The sequence below is a fragment of the Embiotoca jacksoni genome, unplaced genomic scaffold, assembly GCF_022577435.1.
Source record: "Embiotoca jacksoni isolate LCO1_2020_lvr unplaced genomic scaffold, fEmbJac1.0.p SCAF_68, whole genome shotgun sequence".
Taxonomy (NCBI): domain Eukaryota; kingdom Metazoa; phylum Chordata; class Actinopteri; family Embiotocidae; genus Embiotoca; species Embiotoca jacksoni.
This window is the reverse complement of record NW_027185423.1, coordinates 1,535,019-1,556,389: the sequence shown is the minus strand read 5'-3', so window position 1 is coordinate 1,556,389 and position 21,371 is coordinate 1,535,019. Positions and strand designations below refer to the sequence as shown.

Below are 21,371 nucleotides of genomic sequence, written 5' to 3'. Positions count from 1 at the left end.
ACACAGGAGTCAGTCAGAGCAGCAAACAACAAAACCTGAAACTGTCCCTCGAATGCTTCAAAACCTCAACACATTAATAGGCTTTCTTTTTTTTGGACTGAAGACAAAAATAGCATTAAAATGTGTTATTGTGGAGGTTCATCATGGATTACTTAAAGAGCCTCTCCAGCAGTTTAACTAAACCCTGAAGGCCAAACCGATTGTTTGGTTGCCCGCGGCACCAGTTTGAGTAGGTGAAGGGACTGCCATCGCTACAGAACCAAACTCTGTTCTAGAAGAGGAAATCAAACAGACCAGATTAAAAGAGTTCCAGTGTGTCCTTCTATGAGACCTCTTGGACTGATAAAGTACCTGTTGGCAGTCGGAGCCTCCGATCCACGCTTGTAGCTTGGTCTCACTAAACACTGATATCCGGTCTTGAATGGTTTGATGCTCCTCAGTTTTGTGTATCGACACGAGGTTTCCTTTCAGGGACTGACAGTGTAGCTGGAGTGGAGATGAGCAGAGAGACAGCAGATGGAGAAGCTCTTTTTAAAATTCTGTCACTTTTTAAGTGAATAGCTGCAGAATAAAGTCAGTGGAGAAGATTTTGACTGAATCCAAAACCTCTGAGTTAGCTCAGCATCAGCCCAAGTCACTGAGAATAACCTCCATCCTCACACATAAACTGTAATTTCCATTCACAGTGGAAAAAAAAAAAAGCCACTTTTGTTTAAATACAGTCTAAATATTTAATCTCAAATCATTTGCCTTTAATATCTGGGAGCTGCCAGTCTGTCTGCTGGTCGGCCGGCGCTACTTCAGGATCTGACATGAAACCTTTTCAGACATTAACGGTCCCCTGATGTGTCCTACTGACTTTTACTCTAGCGCCACCGTTAGGCTGAGATTTGGGTTGCTCCCCTCAGGAGCGTCAGTGAGAGAGAAGGAGTTTATGTTGTTTGAAAATTTGTAAGATTATTGAACACATGACACAAATATGAAGCAACGGTTTCTGTCTCTTTCTGCTTTACCTCATTCACAAACTGCAGATGTGCTGCAGATTCAGAGTAACTCTGCCACCTGCTGGACTGAAGCTGTCCTTCCACAGGGACACAAGATGAAGCTCAAACACAATCAATGTCTTTTGTTTTCTAAAACAAAACGTCTGATTTTGTTTTTAATTTTTCACAGAATTAATTTGATTTTTTTTTTTTAATTCAAACGTCATAATTGGGATATCATCCGTATATTTTTTGACAACATTACATTACATTTCATTTATCTGACACTTTTATCCAAAGCAACTTACAATAAGTTCATTTCAACCATGAAGCTATAAACCAGAACAAGAATCAAGAAAATACAATTTCTTCCAGAAAGCCAAACTACAAAGTTCTATCAGTAAGTTCTATTTTAAGGTACTAAAGTTCTACTGTTCAAGGTAAAGAAGGAGGAGGAGGAGGAGGAGGAGGTGTGTTTTTAGTTTGTGGAGGAAGATGTTCAGAGTTTCTGCTGTCCTGATGTCGGTGGAGCTCATTCTACCATTTAGGAGCCAGGACAGAAAACAGTGGTGATTTTGTGACAACATACAGACCTGCATATGTTACAGAGCAAACGAACTATAAACTAAACTCTGGGTTGTTAAGATGTTCATTTAGAGAGCAGACGGCACCTGATAGGTGAACACGGTTTATTCCAGGGAACAGGAAGGAGCTGATTTCCTTCTGTTGTCGGACTTTGGCCTGTTTTACACCCGCTGAGCCTTTCAGAGACACACGGCAGGTACGCAGATGTTTCATAAATGTTGTGTTTCATGTGTTTGTTTAGGATTTGATATGAAACTAAGAGATTCTTGTGTTTTAGTTAAAGAAGTGGGCGGTCTCTTTGTCCAGTGGGAGAGGAAAACTGCGCTTTTTCAAAATGACTGGCTGTAAAATGACATGAAAGAGCAGAGATCCAATCTAGACTGCAGGTTATTTAGACTCATTTTCATCACAGTTATCATTAGACGTCAAATGAGTTCTTTATGGAACTTATGATCTGCTCCTCAATGGTGCGACGTACGACCGAACGGCCGGCAGGAGAAGGAGAACATGGTTGATGTTAAATAAACACGCTCACCATCTGTACCGGGCTCGTTGCTGTGCGTTTGGACTGGAAGAACCCACGGTGACGGCAGCATGTGTCACACTTATGTCTGGTGTCTGTTCGGCTGCAAAAAGGCTCAAGAACCAATCCAAAGCTCAGGATTCAAGAGGGCTGGTGCTGTAAAAGAAGGACAATTAAAACGAGTTACTTCTATAAAGCTGTTTAAAAAAAAAATCCTTGAATTTAAAAACATTTTAAGGCTCCAAAATAAGAAAAAAACACAAGTTTCCTGCTGCAGAGTCCTGAAACATGTCATCAGACTACAATCAAGTTTATTAGCACTTCTCATTAACTTAGAAAAGAATCATGAAGTATGAAGTATGAGCTGCTTTAGAGGGTGCCGGGGTCTCCAAGGCCCCAAACGCAACATCTGGAGCTTTAGAGTTAAGTGCATGTAATATATATATACATGTTTATTTTAACCATCGTCTTCAGTTTGGATCTCAGCCTCAGAGATACGAGAAGGAGCTCCGACATCCGGTGGTTTTCCAGACCCCTGGGTCGACCCGAACACACTGCCGGGAATATATATCTCCTCTGGTCTGGGAACGCCTCGGGATCCCCCAGGAGAAGCTGGAAAAGGTTGCAGGAGAAACCTGCTGCCAGCATAACCCGACCCCGGAGGAGCGGTCTATAATAGATGGACGTCGGAAGGGTTTCATGCTGTTGTTTCTATTTCCAGGACTCCAGGATGTTTCACGGGAAGGGCGGACGGTTTGGTGCGTTCAGTGTCCAGGTTTCACACATTGTGTTCATCCTCGGCCTGATACACTCATGCACAGGTAAATTAGAGGCATCGGTAACGCTCCGGTTTATGGGAACTTAAATTAGTTCAAATGTTAAACTCAAACCTTTTCCTTCTCAGGTCAGACGGAGGTGATTGGTCCACGGCAGCCAATAGTGGCCGTTGTTGGTGACAACATCACTCTGCCATGTTCCCTCCACCCGGTCAGGACTGCTGTGGACATGACTGTGGAGTGGGCGAGACCTGACCTGGATCCCAGGTTTGTGCTGGTGTGGCGTGACGGGGGGGAACTGGAGAATAAAAAACATCCAGGGTACGACGGGAGAACGTCACTGTTCACTGACCAACTGAAGCACGGAAACATCTCGCTGAATCTGTCCAAAGTCAAACTGTCTGATGAGGGAACGTACATATGCTTCGCTCCAGTGTTGGAGAGACACACTACTGCTCAGCTGGTTGTTGGTAAGTGTCCGTCAGCTGTTTGTCCCCAGGAGCTAGTTGATGGTTAGTTGAACATTGCATGTGCTCTTCATATATACTTCCTGATGGAGGTCGTTGCTTCCTGCTGCTCCATGTGCAGCACCGTGCTACGTTCAGGAACACTCTGAACTTATTGAGCCACTCTTGTATATTGCATGTGTTACTTCTTTGTTCCCGATATGTTATGTAAATGTGCCAAACATGAATAGTGCTATTTCTAATGTGACAAAATGATGCAGAAATGCTAAGAGACAGAAAGTAAAAACACTTTTTGAAGATCATTAATCGTGTCTTCATCAGGTGCCGTCTCCTCACCAGTCGTAACCATAAGTGGGATCAACAGAACCTCCAGAGGAGTGATGTTGGACTGTAAGTCTGCAGGCTGGTCTCCAGAACCTGAGGTGTTGTGGCTGGACGCTGAGGGAAACCTCCTCTCTGCTGGACCTACAGAGAGCGTCAGAGGTCCTGATGACCTCTATACTGTCAGCAGCAGAGTGACTGTGGAGAAGAGACACAGCAACAGCTTCACCTGTAGAGTCCAACAGAACAACATCAACCAGACCAGAGAGGTTCACATCCACCTTCCAGGTCAGAATAACAGTGAAATCATTTTCCTCTCTCTTTGCTGCCTGTAGACAGATGTGGTTAAATTAAATCTGTTCTGTTATTTATCATTTCAGATGACTTCTTCCCAGACTCGTCTGATTCCAGTTCATCTGCTCCCACCATCGTCGGCTCGGTTCTCGGCATCGTCTTTATTCTTGCAGTTTCCTTTTTTGTCTGTAAACGGAGACAAAACAAACTCAGTGAGTCACCGACTTTTTCAAATACCGAGCTGTCAATCACAAGTTCTTTATGCCACTGAAATGCAGTCTCTAGGTAACATCACCTGGATGATCACAGGATGTGTGGCGGTTTGTTTTAGGTTTGGAAAATACTGACAAACGTCTCGGTCGTAAAACTCAGAAAATGTGCTCGTTGTTTAGATCGTTCTTGTCGTATGAGATGAGCTTTCTCAAACAAGAACTTCTCTAACTTCTCTGCTGTGTTTTTGCTGCTCTTCTTCCTCTTTGTACATTTGAAAGAAGTCAACAGAGAATAAGCACAAAAAGATTCAAACACTGTTTATTGTTTCTGCACACAGAGAAGAAGAAGAAGAAGAAGAAGCACCTCGAGGATGAAGAAGCACAGAAAGAGAAGAGGAGCAACTCTGAGAGTTTCAGTCTACTAACTGAGCCCCTGATGGAAACACAAACAGAGAGAGACATGAAGATCCATCCGTCACGTGAAGGAACAGGAAGTCAAACACATCTAGAGGACGAAACCCACCAGAGACAAACCAACAACGTTCTGATCCAGAAGAGTCCAGAAGAGACAGAGACTCAATCAGCCAATGAAAAGAGTCCAACAGAAAGAGATGTGAACGAGGCAGGAGATGAGAACAAAGGAAAATACCAAGAAGAAACAAATCCAGAAAATAATCTGCAGACTGAAGGAGGGGAGGAGACGACACAAGATGAAGACGATGAAGCTGAAGTTCAGTCTGTGATGGACGAAGACAAACATGAAGAACTGACGGCAGGAAGAGAAGCTGTGAATGACCCGGACAGAGAGAAGGAGAAACCTGAGAGAAAGCTACGAATAACAGAAACAGAACAGAAACATTATGATGAGAGAGTTTCTAGATTAATACGATGTAAGAAGGAACAAGAGAATCAAGTAAAGGAACTCCGTCAGCAGCTGGAGGAGGTGGAGCAACAGAGAGAAGAAACTGAGAGGAAACTTCAGTCAAACAACTCAGAGGAAGACTTCAAACTTCTTCTAGAAAACAAGAAACATCTGGAGATGAAGAAGGCAGAACTTCAGAAACATCTGGAGAAGATAGAGAGAGTACTGAAGAGAAGAATTAAAGTAGTGGTTCACATGACAGAGAGGAAAATGAAACCAAGAAATGAAAAGAAGGAGATTAAAGAAACATCAGAGAAACCGAGAAATGAAAAGAAGGAGATTAAAGAAATATCAGAGATGGAGAAAATAAACAGAGATGGAGAAACAAAGAAAAGAAATAGTGAATTACATGACAGAGAGGAAAATGAAACAAAGAGGATTAGAGAAACATCAGAGAAACAAAGAAATGAAATCCAACAACAGTCTGATGAAGATGAAGATGAAGATCTTTGACATTTAACATTATTATTCATGATGTCTTCTGAATCTTCTGTTTTTCTCCAATGTTTTGAAAAGGCAACGCACTTCCTGTCTGTTTGAAATGTGCTGGATGAGTCATGTGGAGACAGAAAAATAAGAGCAACCTGTTTATTTAAGATCTTTTATTTTGATATTTGTGTTTCGTGTATTTGGAAATAGTTTTAGACTTTTAAGTTTTTTATTAATTTTTTTTAAGACGAGTAACTTTACAAACAAAATGTTTTCTTCTCTGTTTTTCTGTTTTTAAATGTTGTATTCTCTCGTGTTCAGACACCTCATCGTTGAACACGAGGTCCAGGTGGTGTCATTGACTCGCCACTAGAGGGAGACAAACACTTGCATCTTCTCCCTGTGTGAGCAGATGTTATCAGTTCAGGAAGTTGATTCAACACCGTTTTCACACATACGTGTACGTTGTGTTGGTTAATGTGTGTTCATGGTCCTGATAGGTGACCCTGCTGTTGTACAGGAACAATGAAATCAAATAAACATGTTATGGAGATGAATCATTTTCTAGCTGTATTTCTACTCAGAGTATTGTTATTTTTCCCTGTTGTTTTATTTGTGCAGTTTTCCACCATTTTAAAACATTGCATCTCTCAAAAAGTGAATTAAGGTGAATGAACATTTGTAAAGTCACATAAACACAGTTACCACTTCCAGTAAAGGAGCTCTATCGTAAAAACAATCCAACTTTGTCTTCCCCACTTTTTTATCTCAAAAACATGCAGCAGATAAAAAGCTTTAGTTCGTTTTAAGTATTTTTAATGTGGGTATTCTTTATTTGTAGACATTAAAATGTAGGACGCCATACACACTGTAGCAACAGACCCTCCCTAACAGGGATGATAATATTCAGCTTGTCAGCCTTCGAGACAGCATGTGGAGGAACGTATGTACACGATTTTACAGTTTATTATTGTTCGTATTCAACGTTAAAAGGCTTTTCATTTGAAATAATACAGGAAACCGCGGCGTGCGGCCGACCAATGACGTGACTTCACGGACCGTGGGACTTCCTCGTTAGTGATGGATTTGAGGATGGACTCATGTGATTGGCTGAACAGGAGTAACTGATTGAGAGCGCGAGCGGGAACGTTAAACTGACGCCCCCTGCAGAGATGCCCCGACGGCCACATTTACCTAAATTCACCAAATCCGGTGGACACGTGTATCACACCTAGACGCACAAAAAAGTTACATTACACTGTTATGTCAACTCAACAGGAAGTCCACCATTTTGAATTTAGTCACCATTTTGGGCGATTCTGACACGTTGTACTTTGTCGAACTCCTCCGAGGGATTTTGTCGGACCGACTTGAATTTAGGTTCTCTGGATAGAAAACATGTTTGGGATTAAAAGTTGTATAAATAATTCGTTTTCATCGATGTGTGTGCCTGTGAGAAGCGGCCATTTTGAGCGTCTCGCCATGAAACTACGAGTTGCTTTAAATCTTATGTACATGGACCGACCTTCTCCAAACATCACAGGTATGATAACAGCCCCGCCCTGAAGACCCCTGTGGGGTAATATTCGCTCATAGTCATAGCGCCCCCTGTTGGCCACTGGAAATGACACTTTTCATACTTTCACATTCTACGTCGAGCTGGTTGATCCCATGAACCTAAAGTCGGGTCACAATAACCTAAACATGTAGTTGATGATATATTGAGACATTCGTTCGACTTTGTCAATGGGCGTCGCCGTGACGATGTGGCAAAGTTTGATGTCTTGCCCTGACACAGGAAGTTGATGTTTAAGGTCAAAGGATGCTTGAAACCTCACGAAACGTGTCACATACATCCGGCGTGGTGAGACGATACATCTGATGTGTTTTGTGAGTGGGCGTGGCCAAACGGCTCGCCAGCGCCCCCTAGACTGCAGCTCCGGCACCTAGTTTCACCTTCATGCACCAAATTTGTTGGACATGTGTATCACACCGAGATGTACCGAAAAGTGTCTCGGCATCATGAATTTGTTTTCGTGGATCGGTGTGACCGTGTCGTGGCGGCCATTTTGAGCGTCTTGCCATGAACCTGCAGCTGACTAACTTTTATGTACATATTCCGATCTTCCTCAAACATTACATCTTTGATAGCAGTCCTGCCCTGAAGACACCTGATAGTAATATTCCGTCATAGTCATAGCGCCCCCTGCTGGAGACAGGAAATGAGACAAAAATAGCAACTTTAATCGGGGATATGCGGCACCTCGCGCTGCACGTCGGGGAGACGGCTTCAGGGGGGCGGCACACAGAGTGTGAGGGCCCATTATCACTGCTTGCAGTTTTAATTGTGTTTAAAGCCATATAAGTTACTTAATATTTAATTTCTTTTTAACAAATCAAATTTTTTTTTCCACCCATACAATAAATATCTACTTTGAAGGTGTCAGCATGAAAGCTTGACAAGTTAATTTAGCACTGAAAGACAAAGAAAATCACAAACTTAAGCAATTAGCACCAGATTCAATATCATTGTGGTTCAACATCAACCTGTTTTAATCTACTGCATAATGTTCCATATTTGCCAGTGTTAATGGTTTCCAACAGTAGGGGGCAGCACTGAGCTATCAATGGCCCCTCCATCCAGCCTTAAAGTGGTGGAAAGTTGAACCAAATTCACAATAGTTGTACAACCGAATGAAAAGGGACCTTTTAAAACGTGTTAAAAAGGACTCTTCTGTTTCTTTTGCCTCAAAAACCTTCTTGACGTCACATTAGTGGGAAATGTACACGGTTTAAAGTGTTTTTACATCATAACTGTGATTCATATTCAGTGGATTTCAGACTGGCCGTGTTGATGGAGAGATGTATTCTACGATGAATGTGATGTAAAACAATGTTGAACACGTATTATAAATGAGTGGGAACATGCAGCAGGGACTTTAAAGTCTGAAAAAAACCAATCTTATTCTCTGGGATCAGACATACAAGAGCAAAAAGCAAACGTGGTGATGAAACCACTTTGTGTTTGCAGCTGACCACGACGAGTGTATTTGTGGAGCTGCAGCTTCTCCGTTCTTATAAACGGTGTGCAGACGTGTGAACACACAGGTAGACTGAGGTGGTTTAACCGCTGTGCTAAAATAAACCACACATTGTTGAAATGGACGCCAACGACATGAGTCAAAGACCCCAGACAAAGACTGAGGAAGCCAAACAAACCACACAACCCTTTAAACCCGGTAGACAGTTGCACTACTTTAAACTGTCTCTTCAAGCCTGGTCTGACTGGTATTCAGTACATTTCCAGCTCTGGTTTTACGTGCATTTTGAATTTGCACACAAACTAACAGCACGTAGAAAAATGCAGAATCGTTCACATCTTCTTCTTCTGAAAATTAAAACAATAATCATATGGATGAAATTGTGCTGTTTGAAGATTTAGCAAATTAATTTTTCAGTTTCTGTGAAGTCATAGTTTTAAATATTTGTGTTGTATGAGTATCTGTAATTAAGAAGAAAAAAGATCAAACTGATAGCAAGATAGCTTTATTTAAAACCATCTGTACATTATATCCAACACCACTTTAAGTTTCCCTTTTTATGTTGAATCCACCTTCCTTCAACCTGCTTGTCTGCCTCTTTTCATCATTGTAATGATGTAATTGTAAGTTACTGTAACATCCTCTAGTTTGCCTGAACAGTGAGACGTCCTGCTTTGCTTTGCTTTGCTAGGTCAGTCGGTCCGTTGGCTGTCAGTGGCCTGAAAAACACACAATACGCAAAAATGTATTAAAAGTGGGTTCATAACTTCTACCAGACAGACTCAACAACACAGAGCTCACGTTCACCACGTAGCTGTGCTATATATATGCTCCAAGTTATGCTGCCGTTCCACTTCTAACATGGTAAATTCAAGTGATTTGTATGTATAAGACTCAGTCTTACTTACAGTTGACTGAAGAATAGATGATGTTGTCCTCCAGTAAACGTGGTGTGGTGGCTCTGGATGCTTCTGGTTCTGTTTGGGGAATAAATGCACATTAAATTCAGAATATATGTTTTAGTTGTTCCAGTTGCTTATATACCACTCAAAGGACATTTTATTACTGTTATTACGAAGAAAGATTTATAATAATTTTGTATCACTATCGAGTTGTCTGTCGGCCATTTTTTTAATCCAAAGAAATAAAACATTCATCAGTCACATAATACAGCCATCTGTACTTTTAACTCCTTATTGTGTTTGTGAAAAGTTTTTTCTCAAACTTTTGTTTTCTCAGTGGATCTAATCTCTTGTAGTGAAGATGACTAAATACTTGTACTGCTTGTAAGTCTATTAAAGTAGAGGCTCTAAAATATAACGCATCGCCAGATTAACGACACACTTATTCAAAACTTACTAATTAATTTCATTAGTAATTTAGTTTTGACTAAATTATTAATGGTGCAATAAACTGCGTGAATGGAGCGTTTTCTATTATATAACACATAACATGGATCGCAGATGTTATTGCCTTATTTATACAAATCAATCCCAAACAGTGACATAGACATTGTGCAACAGAAACTACCTTTCTTCTTCCCGTACTTTTGAACAGCAGCATTTGTCACATCGTCTTGATCGACTGCATCTCCACCTGACAATAAAACACACAAATTTAAATTTAAATTAAAACAAGCTGTTAAAAAAAAAAAGACAGAAAAGAAGTAAAAAATATACCTTTGTCATTCCTTTGTTTTTTGACAACAGCATATGTTGCATGGTGTGGATCAATGACGCTGCCCTCTGTCAAGACTAAAACATAAATAGGAAAACAGAAATGTGCCATCATGCTCATCAGAAAAAGATAATACTGGACAGAAAACCTTTTGTCTTCGTCCTGTGAAGCTCTAAAGTGAACTTTAACACACCTGTCAGTGTGAATCGGAAAACAAATGTAAATACGGCTTCAGCGTCAAGACAAACAAAACAAATTATGAACTACTTCCCATCTTTAAATCCTTTCCAGAACAATATATCAGTCCAATGGAACAAGTCGTTTCTCACCTGTGATGTCTTCATGAGACGGAGGTCGGTGTTGATTTTCATTTTGAAGTGGATTTAATGACGTCATTATTGTGTTTTTGCTTTACTTATTTACTTATTCGTATAGTTGCAGACTGCTGATACTGATACATGCCAGTAAAACGGTATTTCATTTGTTTACCACCAAATTATCCAAACATCATGTGGTGTTAAAGTAGAGAAAGGTCTTGGTTTAATTCAGAAAACAACATCAGCAGTACACGAACACATGACCGATGAATTTCAAGTCTTTACCAAACATGAATTAAAGCGTAATCCAACAAAGGACTCATTTGCCAACGTGACTTATAAAACATACCAGAACAAAGTAAACAAAGTTTGTAGTCGATATGGTTGCGATACCTTTGTGTTTCCTACTGAGCAGTACTCCCATCAGCAGCAACAGAGCCACCAACACAACACTGGAAAGTGTCCACAGCAGGATGAAGGTTTGAGGAGAGACACTATGAGAAGGAGGAGTCTCTTCGTTTGGTGCAGGAAGGAAGAATGATATCAGAAATGTGTTTTTTTAAAGCAGAGCAACATTCACACACACAAAACAAAAATCACCTTCACTTTGTTTAAAAACCAGCAGTCGGCTTGCTGGTGATTCTCCGACTCCAGACATGCTGCACTTGTAGAGTCCTTCGTCAGACTTGGAAATGTTTTGGATGGCGATGCTGCTTTTATACTTGGAGTCAAGACCGACACCATCTTTGTAGAAATCAGCGATGTGTCGTGACTCGCTGTTCTCCTTCATACAACGAAGACTCACGTCATTCCCCTCGATCACAGGTTGGGCAGGAATGTCCAGGATCACTGAACCACCTGAGCAATATCAAATATTTAATAGATTACTTTACTAACGTATGTTTATTAGAATACATCCTATATGATGCCTTTTTATGGTTTTTGTAAACAGTTAGCCAGAAAAGTGTTGTATACTTATATGCAATTTACTGTATGTCACTGTGAGCAATATAAATATGACTTGCCAAGTAGATAAATAATAATTCATTTCTGTTGCAAATTATTGGTCAATAACATCATTTCTACCAGACTGTGGTGAAATCAAAGGTTCTGCCCATCCAGTGAGACTATTCAAACATTATAGTGGGACTTATGTTTCTCACTGTTTGAATATAGACCTATTACATAATGATTGAAGCTGATTGTATTACTATTAGAAAACTTGTAATGAATCGCTCAACATACCAGTAACAGTGATGTTGACAGCATCACTTCTTTCTCCCTGTTCATTTTCACACCAATATTCTCCACTGTGCCTTTGAAAGGTTTTTTTAATTGTGCAGGATGATGCAGATGTGTTCGGTGTCTCAGAACAGTTTGCTGGAATATTTCCATGGCTCCTCATCACTCTCCATTCTGTGAAGAGATCCAACTTCCCACATCGTACGGAGAAAGACTCGTAGACAAAGAACTGTAGTCTGTTTGGAGAGATGTGAGGAAAAGCTGCATCTGAGACGGACGAGCAGACAAAGAAACAGTTCAATGAAGACGTAACAGTTAGACAATCACCGTGCACAAAAACAAGACTAATAATTCCACAAATATGAGAAATACAAAATGAAAATAAACAGACTTAATGCTTGTTGCGCTCGGGTGACGTTCAGGGGTTTGGTTGTGTTCATAAAACAGAAGTACAGACTTGAGCTTCATTTATCTTTGACCCCGAAGCACTTTAAAGGACGTTTTCTTAGTTAATCAGTTTGTTGCTAAGATTTAACCAAAAGGATCAAATCAACATCAAAGATCATTTTCAAGAGAATCAGAAAAGCGTCAGAGATCCCGATGAACAGAAAACAGATCGCGTCAAACTTACCGGCTTTCTGAGCAAAGTGCACTTGTGCAGCGAGCAGGACGAACACATTCACCCCTGGAGAGAGAAAAGAGCTTCACCTCTGACACTGGAGAAAATCCAACTCGGATCATTTGGGAGAATCGGTACTCACAAACGTGGATGCAGAGAGCTGTGACCTCCATGATGTTACTGCTGATGTTACTGCTGATGTTACTGCAGATGTTACTGCTGATGTTACTGCAGATGTTACTGCTGATGTTACTGCTGATGTTACTGCTGTCTGTCTGAGCATCAGACTGAAATACGACTGAGACATGATGGAGGTCAGAACCTCCTCTTCCTGTTTGAACTGTTTCTAATGTTGATGCAGTAGCAGGTTTAAACTGGAGCTCTAGACGTACCGCTGAGACATCACCGCTCTGCTACTTATATAAGACGTCACTGTTTTGATCTAAAAATAATACAATAAAATGAGGAGAGTATTTATGACCGTTAAAAACGTAAGTTATCAACCTTTAAAATATGCACGAGACCTGAAAGTAGAAAAAGGCTCCGTGCCCTCCTTCTAGGTTCAGAGCCTCCTTTGTCCATTTTGAAATATCATTGATGGAGTCAATCTGCAGTAAATAACTTTTTGGTTGAAGTTGACAAAAATTCTGGAATTGAACGTCTTTTGTTTGAATCCAAACTTTCATACAGATGGAGACTGCTGCTGTTTTTAGGAGGTTGAACCTGAGATCAAAGTCAATGATAACAAATGACAAAAGCATCTTGTGGGACTTTGTCCACGATGAACTCCCCATCACACCTCTCTGCTCTCTGTTTGTCTGAGTCAGGTCTTCTGACAGCAGAACAACTCTGCCCTCTGCAGGCAGTCAGCTGCGTTACACTTCCACGTCCACATCTTTATTGACCCCGTGAACTTTCCGCCCTCATAAAATACAGAAGTCATAAAGCAACAGCTATACATGTAATGTCTGGCATTTTATGGTGTTGTGATAAGCACACAAAGGTGAAGTAAAACTGTTAGAAGTGGACCACCAGGAACAAAGTGAGTAAACTACTTCATGATGAACTTAGCTGAACGAGGCCTGGTGAACATTACTGCTCTGTATTTGCCTCCATCACATTTATTGTATCACAATACATTCATCCTTCAACAGGTAAAACACGGGAGGTGCACACTCTTTAACATGAGGGTAGAGTAGATGGAAACAGAAACGCATCAGGCAGTAAAACCAGGTGAACACACCTCAGCAGATTACAGATAACACGTGAAAGTTCACATGAGTTTTCTGGGGCGACTTTGTGTTTGAGGCTTATTGAACTCTGAGGTGAGCTGACTTCATCACGCAGACGGCAGGTAAGCTATTAAGAAAAACATGACTAACTATATGCTAGATAAACAATACTTTCAGTCTTTTTGCATTTGCAACTTCAACCAAAAAGTTATTTACTGCAGATTTACTCCATCAATGATATTTCAAAATGGACAAAGGAGGCTCTGAACCTAGAAGGAGGGCACGGAGCCTTTTTCTACTTTGCATTGCATCAGAAAGCCTTTCTGTTGCTGTTGTATTTCACCAACTGTCACACTTCTGTGTTGTGAAGTAAAAGTGCAGCTTTAGTCGGCAGAGTTACTGAAGGAAAATTAAAGTGGTCAATTTCTAGATATGTTTATAGTTACTGTGCATTTAAAATATGCACCGACTATAAATAGGTATCGCAGACATCCCCGCTCCAATCAATGTGAACTAACCCTTTAATTACATATGTGTTTATATTTTGGACTCTGTTACATCAAAACACAAAATGCACTAAAATTTGAATATTTTCAATAAAAGTATTAAGTATTTTGATTATTTATCTTGATATTAGGAAAGCTCTTCGTCTCTACATGGTCTCAACATTTTGTTGCTTGTTTGCAGTTTATGATTTCCCAGAACTCCTGATGCCTCCACTGGAAGATCATTATTCATTTACCAGTTTGTACTTTAGTCGTGTAACTTCTAGATGAACACACTTCAGTAAAATCTGCTTTTCTGTTTTGTACAGTTGCTTTATATGTCCGCTTTTGTAATTTAATGCTTTAATGATTTTAATATTGAACGGTTGTATTATGTATGAATGTAATTTCTTAAATTAGGAATTTAGATAAATTTAGTCGCAGTATATTTTTAAATGTTTTTGTTACACAATTGTAAATGTTTCCTTTTTGTCAAATTGAATATTTATGGAGGTTAGTGTAGACATGGTCCATACGAGTCTCTGGATCTGATTAAAGCTGATCGGCTTTAACTGTTGTCTGTCTCAAGGTCTCAACCACTAGGAAACACACAGATTGACTATTGATCTAAATTTCTATGTTTTGTTAAGTATCTCATCCGACTGCAGCTCCAGTTGATGTGAGTAAAATAGTGAAAGTATTTGAGAGCATTGAAGCAGGGCTGACAAACAGTATGTTGAGGGAAGAAACCTCAACACAGACGTCCACTTTATTTTACAACTTATTTTTCTGGTTGTCCTTTAAACACCAATCAGGCGGTTCTTTCCACTTTATTGATCTATTGATTGTAGGCCTTTTTTATTTCTTATTTGAAATGTCTGCTTTGACTCACTGATCAGACTTGCCTCCTCACCAGGTGATACTCCAGATGAAATGGACCAACTGAATTCTACATCTGAACCCAGTATTGTCATGCCCTTGATTTGTGGCTTCGGTGGACTCATCGTAGGTGTTGGTGTCGGTGCTCTGGTCATGTGGTTTATTAAATGTGAGTCCAATCTTGCTGTTTATGAAAAAGCACATTTCAATACAAAACACAAACGTTCATTTCAATATAATTTTTTTTTTTTTTTAAGATGTGAAATGTCTGCTTTGACTCACTGATCAGACTTGCCTCCTCACCAGGTGATACTCCAGATGAAATGGACCAACTGAATTCTACATCTGAACCCAGTATTGTCATGCCCTTGATTTGTGGCTCTGGTAGACTCATCATAGGTGTCGGTGTCGGTGCTCTGGTCATGTGGTTTATTAAACGTGAGTCCAATCTTCGTGTTCATGAAAAAGCATATTTCAATTCAAAACACTAGTGTTCATTTTAACATTAAATTGTGTTGTTTTTTAATTTCTTATTTGAAATGTCTGCTTTGACTCACTGATCAGACTTGCCTCCTCACCAGGTGATACTCCAGATGAACCCAATATTCACAAGGCCTTGATTTGTGGCTTCGGTGGGCTCATCGTAGGTGTCGGTGTTGGTGCTGGTGAAATGTGGTTTATTAAACGTGAGTCAAATCTTGCTGTTTATACAAAAAAATATTTCAACACAAAACACTAATGTTCATTTTAATATAAAATTGTATGTTATTAGGTTTAAGTCTATCTAGTGGAACAATTTAAAAACATATCATGCAATTTACTTCTCTCCATTCGATGAATCCAAAATACAATATAACAGTATTTCAAATGATCCATGTCTTATTTTAGAGTACAAATTGTATCATGGAAGAAAACATCTAAACTGCTCTAAGAATGAAATATTGTTTGTCATTTAAACTCCCATTTGTTCTGTTTCTGTGGTGTTTCTCTGAAAAGGGGACAAGAACAAGAGGAATGGGAGAAGTTTGCTTGGACGTGGTTCAGAAAAGGAGGAAGATCATGAAAAGATGCAGCTGGTTACAGCAGTGAAGGAACAGAGGAGCGAATACGACGAACTGAGACGGCAGATCGAAGAGAGACTTATGGAGGTCGAGGAGAAGTTGGAGGAAAACAAGAAGAGTCTTCAGTTAGTGCAGACAGAAATGGGGAAGACAGGAACAACCGGTACCTTAGTAAAGGAAAAGGAAAAACTTCTTCAAACTCAAAGGCAATTGGATGAGACAAAGACAAATTGTCAAAATCAGCTGCTGGACATGAAGACATTGATGAACCCCACAGAACCTGTGTTGACTATAATAATGAAAAGAAACAAGTTAGAGTAGCTGAACTAACAGGAAATGACCAGAAGTCCACAGCCAGATAACTAATTGGAGGTTTATGCATCACTGAAATTAAAATGGGTTCCAGCAATAAGAAGTTCTTATATAGTGATTTGTTTTTTCTGTGTACATCCAGGGACTTCCTGCTATAACTGTTGTATAGCAAACTAAAAATGAAGTGTAAAAGATATATGGAAACCCGTGGACACATCTGACGGAGAGGTAGTGTTATCTAATTCTGTTAATCTGGGGGGCTTTAAATCACATGTTGCACAAATAGCACAATAAAACCACAGATGATGATGAACTATGATCGTACAGATGAATTCATTCAACTTTGAGACGACCAACGGGGAAGAGAAATATAATTTAGTGTAATTTGAGATTTGTGGAACTGTTAATGTGAACTGATTTATTACGACTAGCTGCAGCTAAATGACAAAGACAAAATCTATCTATTGAAATCCACTTTATTTTTAATTGGTTGGATGCAGATCATTCATACATTTCTGTATCATAATATCTCAGAATATTTATATGTGGTATGAAAACATGGACTCATGTACTTTATGATGTTTGTTTGACATCTGTGTTTAGTCATTTTATTTTAGGTTGTGTTTTATTCAAGATTGGGTCATTATTTTGGGCATTTTTAACGTACAAATAAAATCAAATTCAAAAAGGTTCTCCTGAAGTTTTTTTTCTAGATTGGACTGTAAAAAACATAAATCCTAAAAGACCACAACTTAGACTATATTCTTCTTCGTAAAGGAGGAAACTGCAAACTGTTTTAAGATGGAAAGAAGGTTTTGAACTTTAAGGAAGCAGAAATCCAGATCAGCTTTGGATTCCTGGTACCGGCTGAAGATTAAATATGAACCATTCAGTGTTTTCTCTGTAATAAAATGATCTTCCAACTGTGTACCGGGTTCAGTCACAGCTGTTGCATCTGATTTTATGAAGACATTTTTATCATTTTGAGGTTCAGATGAGAGTTTTAGTTTCCACATTTATTCATTATAATTTATAAGTCAATGTTTTCTGTCGTATCTAAACAATGAGCAGCATTTTAAAACATAAATCCAATGTGTGTGTGTGTGTAGCGTACGTATACACTACAATCATGGGCGTGTAATAAAGCAACACACCTCATTTTATTTGCCCTGGGACTTATCGAAGTACACCTGCTGCTGTCAGAAGACTTTGACCACACAGCTTCCTGAGAGGAGAGGCGCCGCTTCCAAGCACTAAACAGGTATTCAGAAGTTTCTCAAGTTCACGTTTTAAATGGCTGCTTTCATGATTTCAGCGCATTTCAACATGTTCTGAATGTCAGAATGTCTAAAAGCAGTTTTTACAACAGACTACATGAGACGGCTTTGACTGGTCTCAGTTGTACAATTAAACGGAAAGTGTGAGAAGCAAATATGGAGCCAGGTTAGTGTTGGTGTTTCTTCCTGCAGCAGATACTTCACACTTTACTCTCAGATGTCTTCACACATTTTGCTGCTAAATGTTGAATCTGGTTTACAAGTTAAAGTCGTAGATGTTCTGTTGTAAAACACTTTCTTTTTCTGTTACTACATTTAAGCTTGTTTTCTACAGCCAACAAGTACTTTAAGCTGACTTGTGAACTTACTAATAATGAATACCTGTATTTGAATATTTAGGACTCCAGGATGGTTCTCATGGTGGACGGATTATCTTTCAAACACATGATGGTCTTCGTTCTCCTGACACACTTTTACCAAAGTGAGTTGAACACTGAAATGTTCTGAATGTGTTTGTGTACAAAGGCTGTAACACAGCAGTGTAACGTAAAGTCAGACGAGATGAGAGAGCTCTCTGACTGGTCACACTCCAGGAAATCACTGGTTTTACTCATTTAGTTTTGATTATCACGAAATGTAGAACATATTTTAACAAAGCAAACAATGTTTTTAGCATTTAAGTGTTGAATCTGAATATCTGATGAACTTTCTTTCTCCAGGTCAGATGCAGGAGATCAGCACATCTCAGCCAATCACAGCACTGGTTGGTGATGACGTTGTTTTGCCGTGCCACCTGGAAGCTCCATCAGGTGGTGTTCAGGTGACGGTGGAGTGGGGTAGACCTGATTTGAACCCCAGATTTGTGTACGTGTGGTACGATGGTCAGGAGGTTCTGGATGACCAAAACAAAGCCTTCGAGGGAAGAGCCTCGTTGTCCTTTGACAAACTGAAGCACGGAGACTTTTCACTGAAACTCTCTGAAGTGAAATATTCTGACAATGGAAGATACAGATGTTACATTCCTGAACAGAAAACAGAATATTTTGTTGAGCTTCTTGTTGGTAAGTAGATGAAGTACACTACTCACACAGCTGACTCCACCTTCTGACACACTACTTCTCCAAAGTTGGGAGGATTAACCCAATAATCATTATTTTAAATGCCTCCTCTCTCACCAGGTGATGTTTCCTCACCTGATATCATCATAGCAGGACTTGATGAATCCTCCAGAGGAGTGATGTTGGACTGTAAGTCTGCAGGCTGGTATCCAGAACCTGAGGTGTTGTGGCTGGACGCTGAGGGAAACCTCCTCTCTGCTGGACCTACAGAGAGCGTCAGAGGTCCTGATGACCTCTATACTGTCAGCAGCAGAGTGACTGTGGAGAAGAGACACAGCAACAGCTTCACCTGTAGAGTCCAACAGAACAACATCAACCAGACCAGAGAGGTTCACATATCTATTGCAGGTAGGAATAAATTCTGGAAAGAGAAGTTTCAGGTTTTAACAGTTGAAGTTTTCCGTTACGTGAATGCAGTGTGTTTTCTTTGTTTTATTGTTTGTACAGATGATTTCTTCGTGGCTCCGTCTAACTGTGCAGCTTCTATCACCTTCAGCGTGGTTTTCTGCTTCATCTTAATTCTCTCAGTTTCCTTTTTTATCTGGAAACGGAGACAAAACAAAAGTGAGTCAAACATATTTGATTTATTTAAAAATGAATTTGAAATGAATGCTAATATGAAGAAATCCTAATGCAGCAATGAAAGTCAACCTTATGTTCACAGATCACAATGAAATTCATGACGGCATCACATGATTGTTTCAGATGTTGAAGTGCAGAGGTCGTAGTCCAAGTAGAAAGTTGATAGAAAGGAGCTTCTTGTTCCAAACGCATGATGAAACGTATTCTACACTGTTGTTGGCTTATTGTGTCTCTTTGATTTTAGTACTGCATAAATGAAACATTCAACATTTTCAACGGTTCATTCATTTGTTTCCACAGAGATGAAGAAGAATTCTAACAGTAAGAATGAAGATCAATCACAGCTCATGAAAGACTTGGACAAGAAAAAGACAAAACTTGAAGAGGAGCTGAAAAAGAGTGAAGAAGAACAGATGAGTACGAAACAGATGATTGATGCACTGATGGAAATGAAGGAGGAGCTGGAGGAGCAGAACAAACAACTCTCCTCCCAAAAGGAGGAGTTGGAGAAAGAAGTGGAGGAGAGTGAAGAGAAGATGAAGTTAGTGGATAAAGATGTAACAGAAAAGAAGGGAGATCAGACCGTTAAAGTTCAGGGATTCTTCAAACTAGAAAAAATCCTGATAGAAGTCATCAAGAAACTGAAGGACAAAAAGAACGAGATTCAACAACTCCAACTGAACACAGAGAAACTAATGATGAAGATAAGTGACGAGGTTACCATGACGACTGAAAGGAAAACCAGGATAGAGACTCGCATGGAGAAAATGAAAGAACGAATCGAGGATATCGAGAGACAGAAAAAATGAGATTAAACTTCAGCAAGAGAAGAAATAAGACGATGAAACGTTTTAATTGAAGAACATTTCAGTCAAAGCAGTCAGTGATTGTTTAAGACTTCTTTTTTAAACACAACATTTACAAAGTGATACGATATCAAATATAGAAATGTAACTTTTAGAAAATATCTCTGGTTTCACACTTTGATGTTTTTAACAATCCTATAAAACAATCCAAAAAGTTCCAGATGTTTTCTGCTGCTGATGAATTACAGACAAAAATCAAAAGTTGTTTATATCATATAGATTTAAATTAATTTTATGAAGATTACCTTTCTGAATATGGAGGTTTTTATATAACCTTATGCTGTGGTGGGTAGCTTTTATCTTTTTTATATATATATTAAGATTTCATATACAAATCCTTTCTTACTGCAAAGTGACAGTTTTTTTTAGTTTTTTATTTGTATCTTGTGTGATTAAATACATACAGAAGCCAATCAAGAGTTTGTACGTGTAGAGTTCAGTTGTTTCTCCAATGATTTTACGTGTTTTTTTTAAATTTTAAATTAAACATGGTTTTTTGTCCTGAGCTTTCTCTGTGACTGATTTATTAAGTTATGAAATCTTGGTGTATTTAAGGTTTCACGTCTGTCCAAACTCTTTCCATGTTTTCTCTTCCAAACAGCATCGTCAGCTTTAAACGGTGTGTTGGGGAGGAGGATTGTACGTCGGTGTGTTGTTTGTGAGGACTAACTGGCTTTTGAACACCCTGGTGGCCATTGGAGGAACTTCATCTTTGGCTGAGTGTCTCAGCCCTGGAGGTTGCTGCTTGGGCTCCAGATTTAACTGTGTGAATATCAGGATTTTAGAATTGAGTTTTCAGCTGCTGGTGGAATCAAAGAGGAACTTTGAGGCTGTGTTTTTATTCAAGTTTAACGAGTGTTTAACTGTGTTGGAACGTTCAAAATGTGTTGGAGAATTTGTTGGCAGGAAGTTGATGGTGTAAACTCAAAGACATCCAAAACACAGCTGGTTGAAACGTGTGTCTCGTATGAAGAGCTGCACAGGAAGAAGAAGTTGTCGTACGGTGCACTTCAGATGGATTTCAGTCTGATGCTCAGACAGTCGGCAGGAAGACGACACACATCTGATCATCAAGGCTGAGTTCAAACATGTTTTTATATGAAGTTTAATCTCTTTATTACAGAAAACATAGCGGAGCAAATTCTACACTG

General features: G+C 39.5%; 3 protein-coding genes across 3 annotated transcripts; 2 read left to right on the top strand and 1 right to left on the bottom strand.

Moving 5' to 3' along the window:
* The first annotated feature begins 1,704 nt into the window (after positions 1–1,704).
* LOC138214143 (butyrophilin subfamily 3 member A2-like) lies at positions 1,705–6,212 on the top strand. The gene is made up of 6 exons (XM_069175513.1): positions 1,705–1,764; positions 2,813–2,912; positions 2,996–3,337; positions 3,656–3,943; positions 4,036–4,161; positions 4,500–6,212. Exons 2-6 carry the CDS (start codon positions 2,822–2,824, stop codon positions 5,534–5,536), a joined length of 1,884 nt encoding a protein of 627 aa, XP_069031614.1. The 5' UTR covers positions 1,705–1,764; positions 2,813–2,821; the 3' UTR covers positions 5,537–6,212.
* Positions 6,213–9,077: 2,865 nt separating this feature from the next.
* LOC138214142 (high affinity immunoglobulin epsilon receptor subunit alpha-like) lies at positions 9,078–12,493 on the bottom strand (the record flags this gene model as incomplete). The annotated part of the gene is made up of 8 exons (XM_069175511.1): positions 9,078–9,272; positions 9,462–9,530; positions 10,084–10,149; positions 10,233–10,307; positions 10,941–11,060; positions 11,148–11,405; positions 11,793–12,056; positions 12,421–12,493. Coding segments are annotated over 8 exons (933 nt in total), but the record flags the coding sequence as incomplete, so codon positions are not given.
* Positions 12,494–18,062: 5,569 nt separating this feature from the next.
* Positions 18,063–20,163, top strand: LOC138214141 (butyrophilin subfamily 3 member A2-like). The gene is made up of 5 exons (XM_069175510.1): positions 18,063–18,135; positions 18,374–18,715; positions 18,833–19,120; positions 19,220–19,336; positions 19,655–20,163. Exons 1-5 carry the CDS (start codon positions 18,063–18,065, stop codon positions 20,161–20,163), a joined length of 1,329 nt encoding a protein of 442 aa, XP_069031611.1.
* Positions 20,164–21,371: the final 1,208 nt, after the last annotated feature.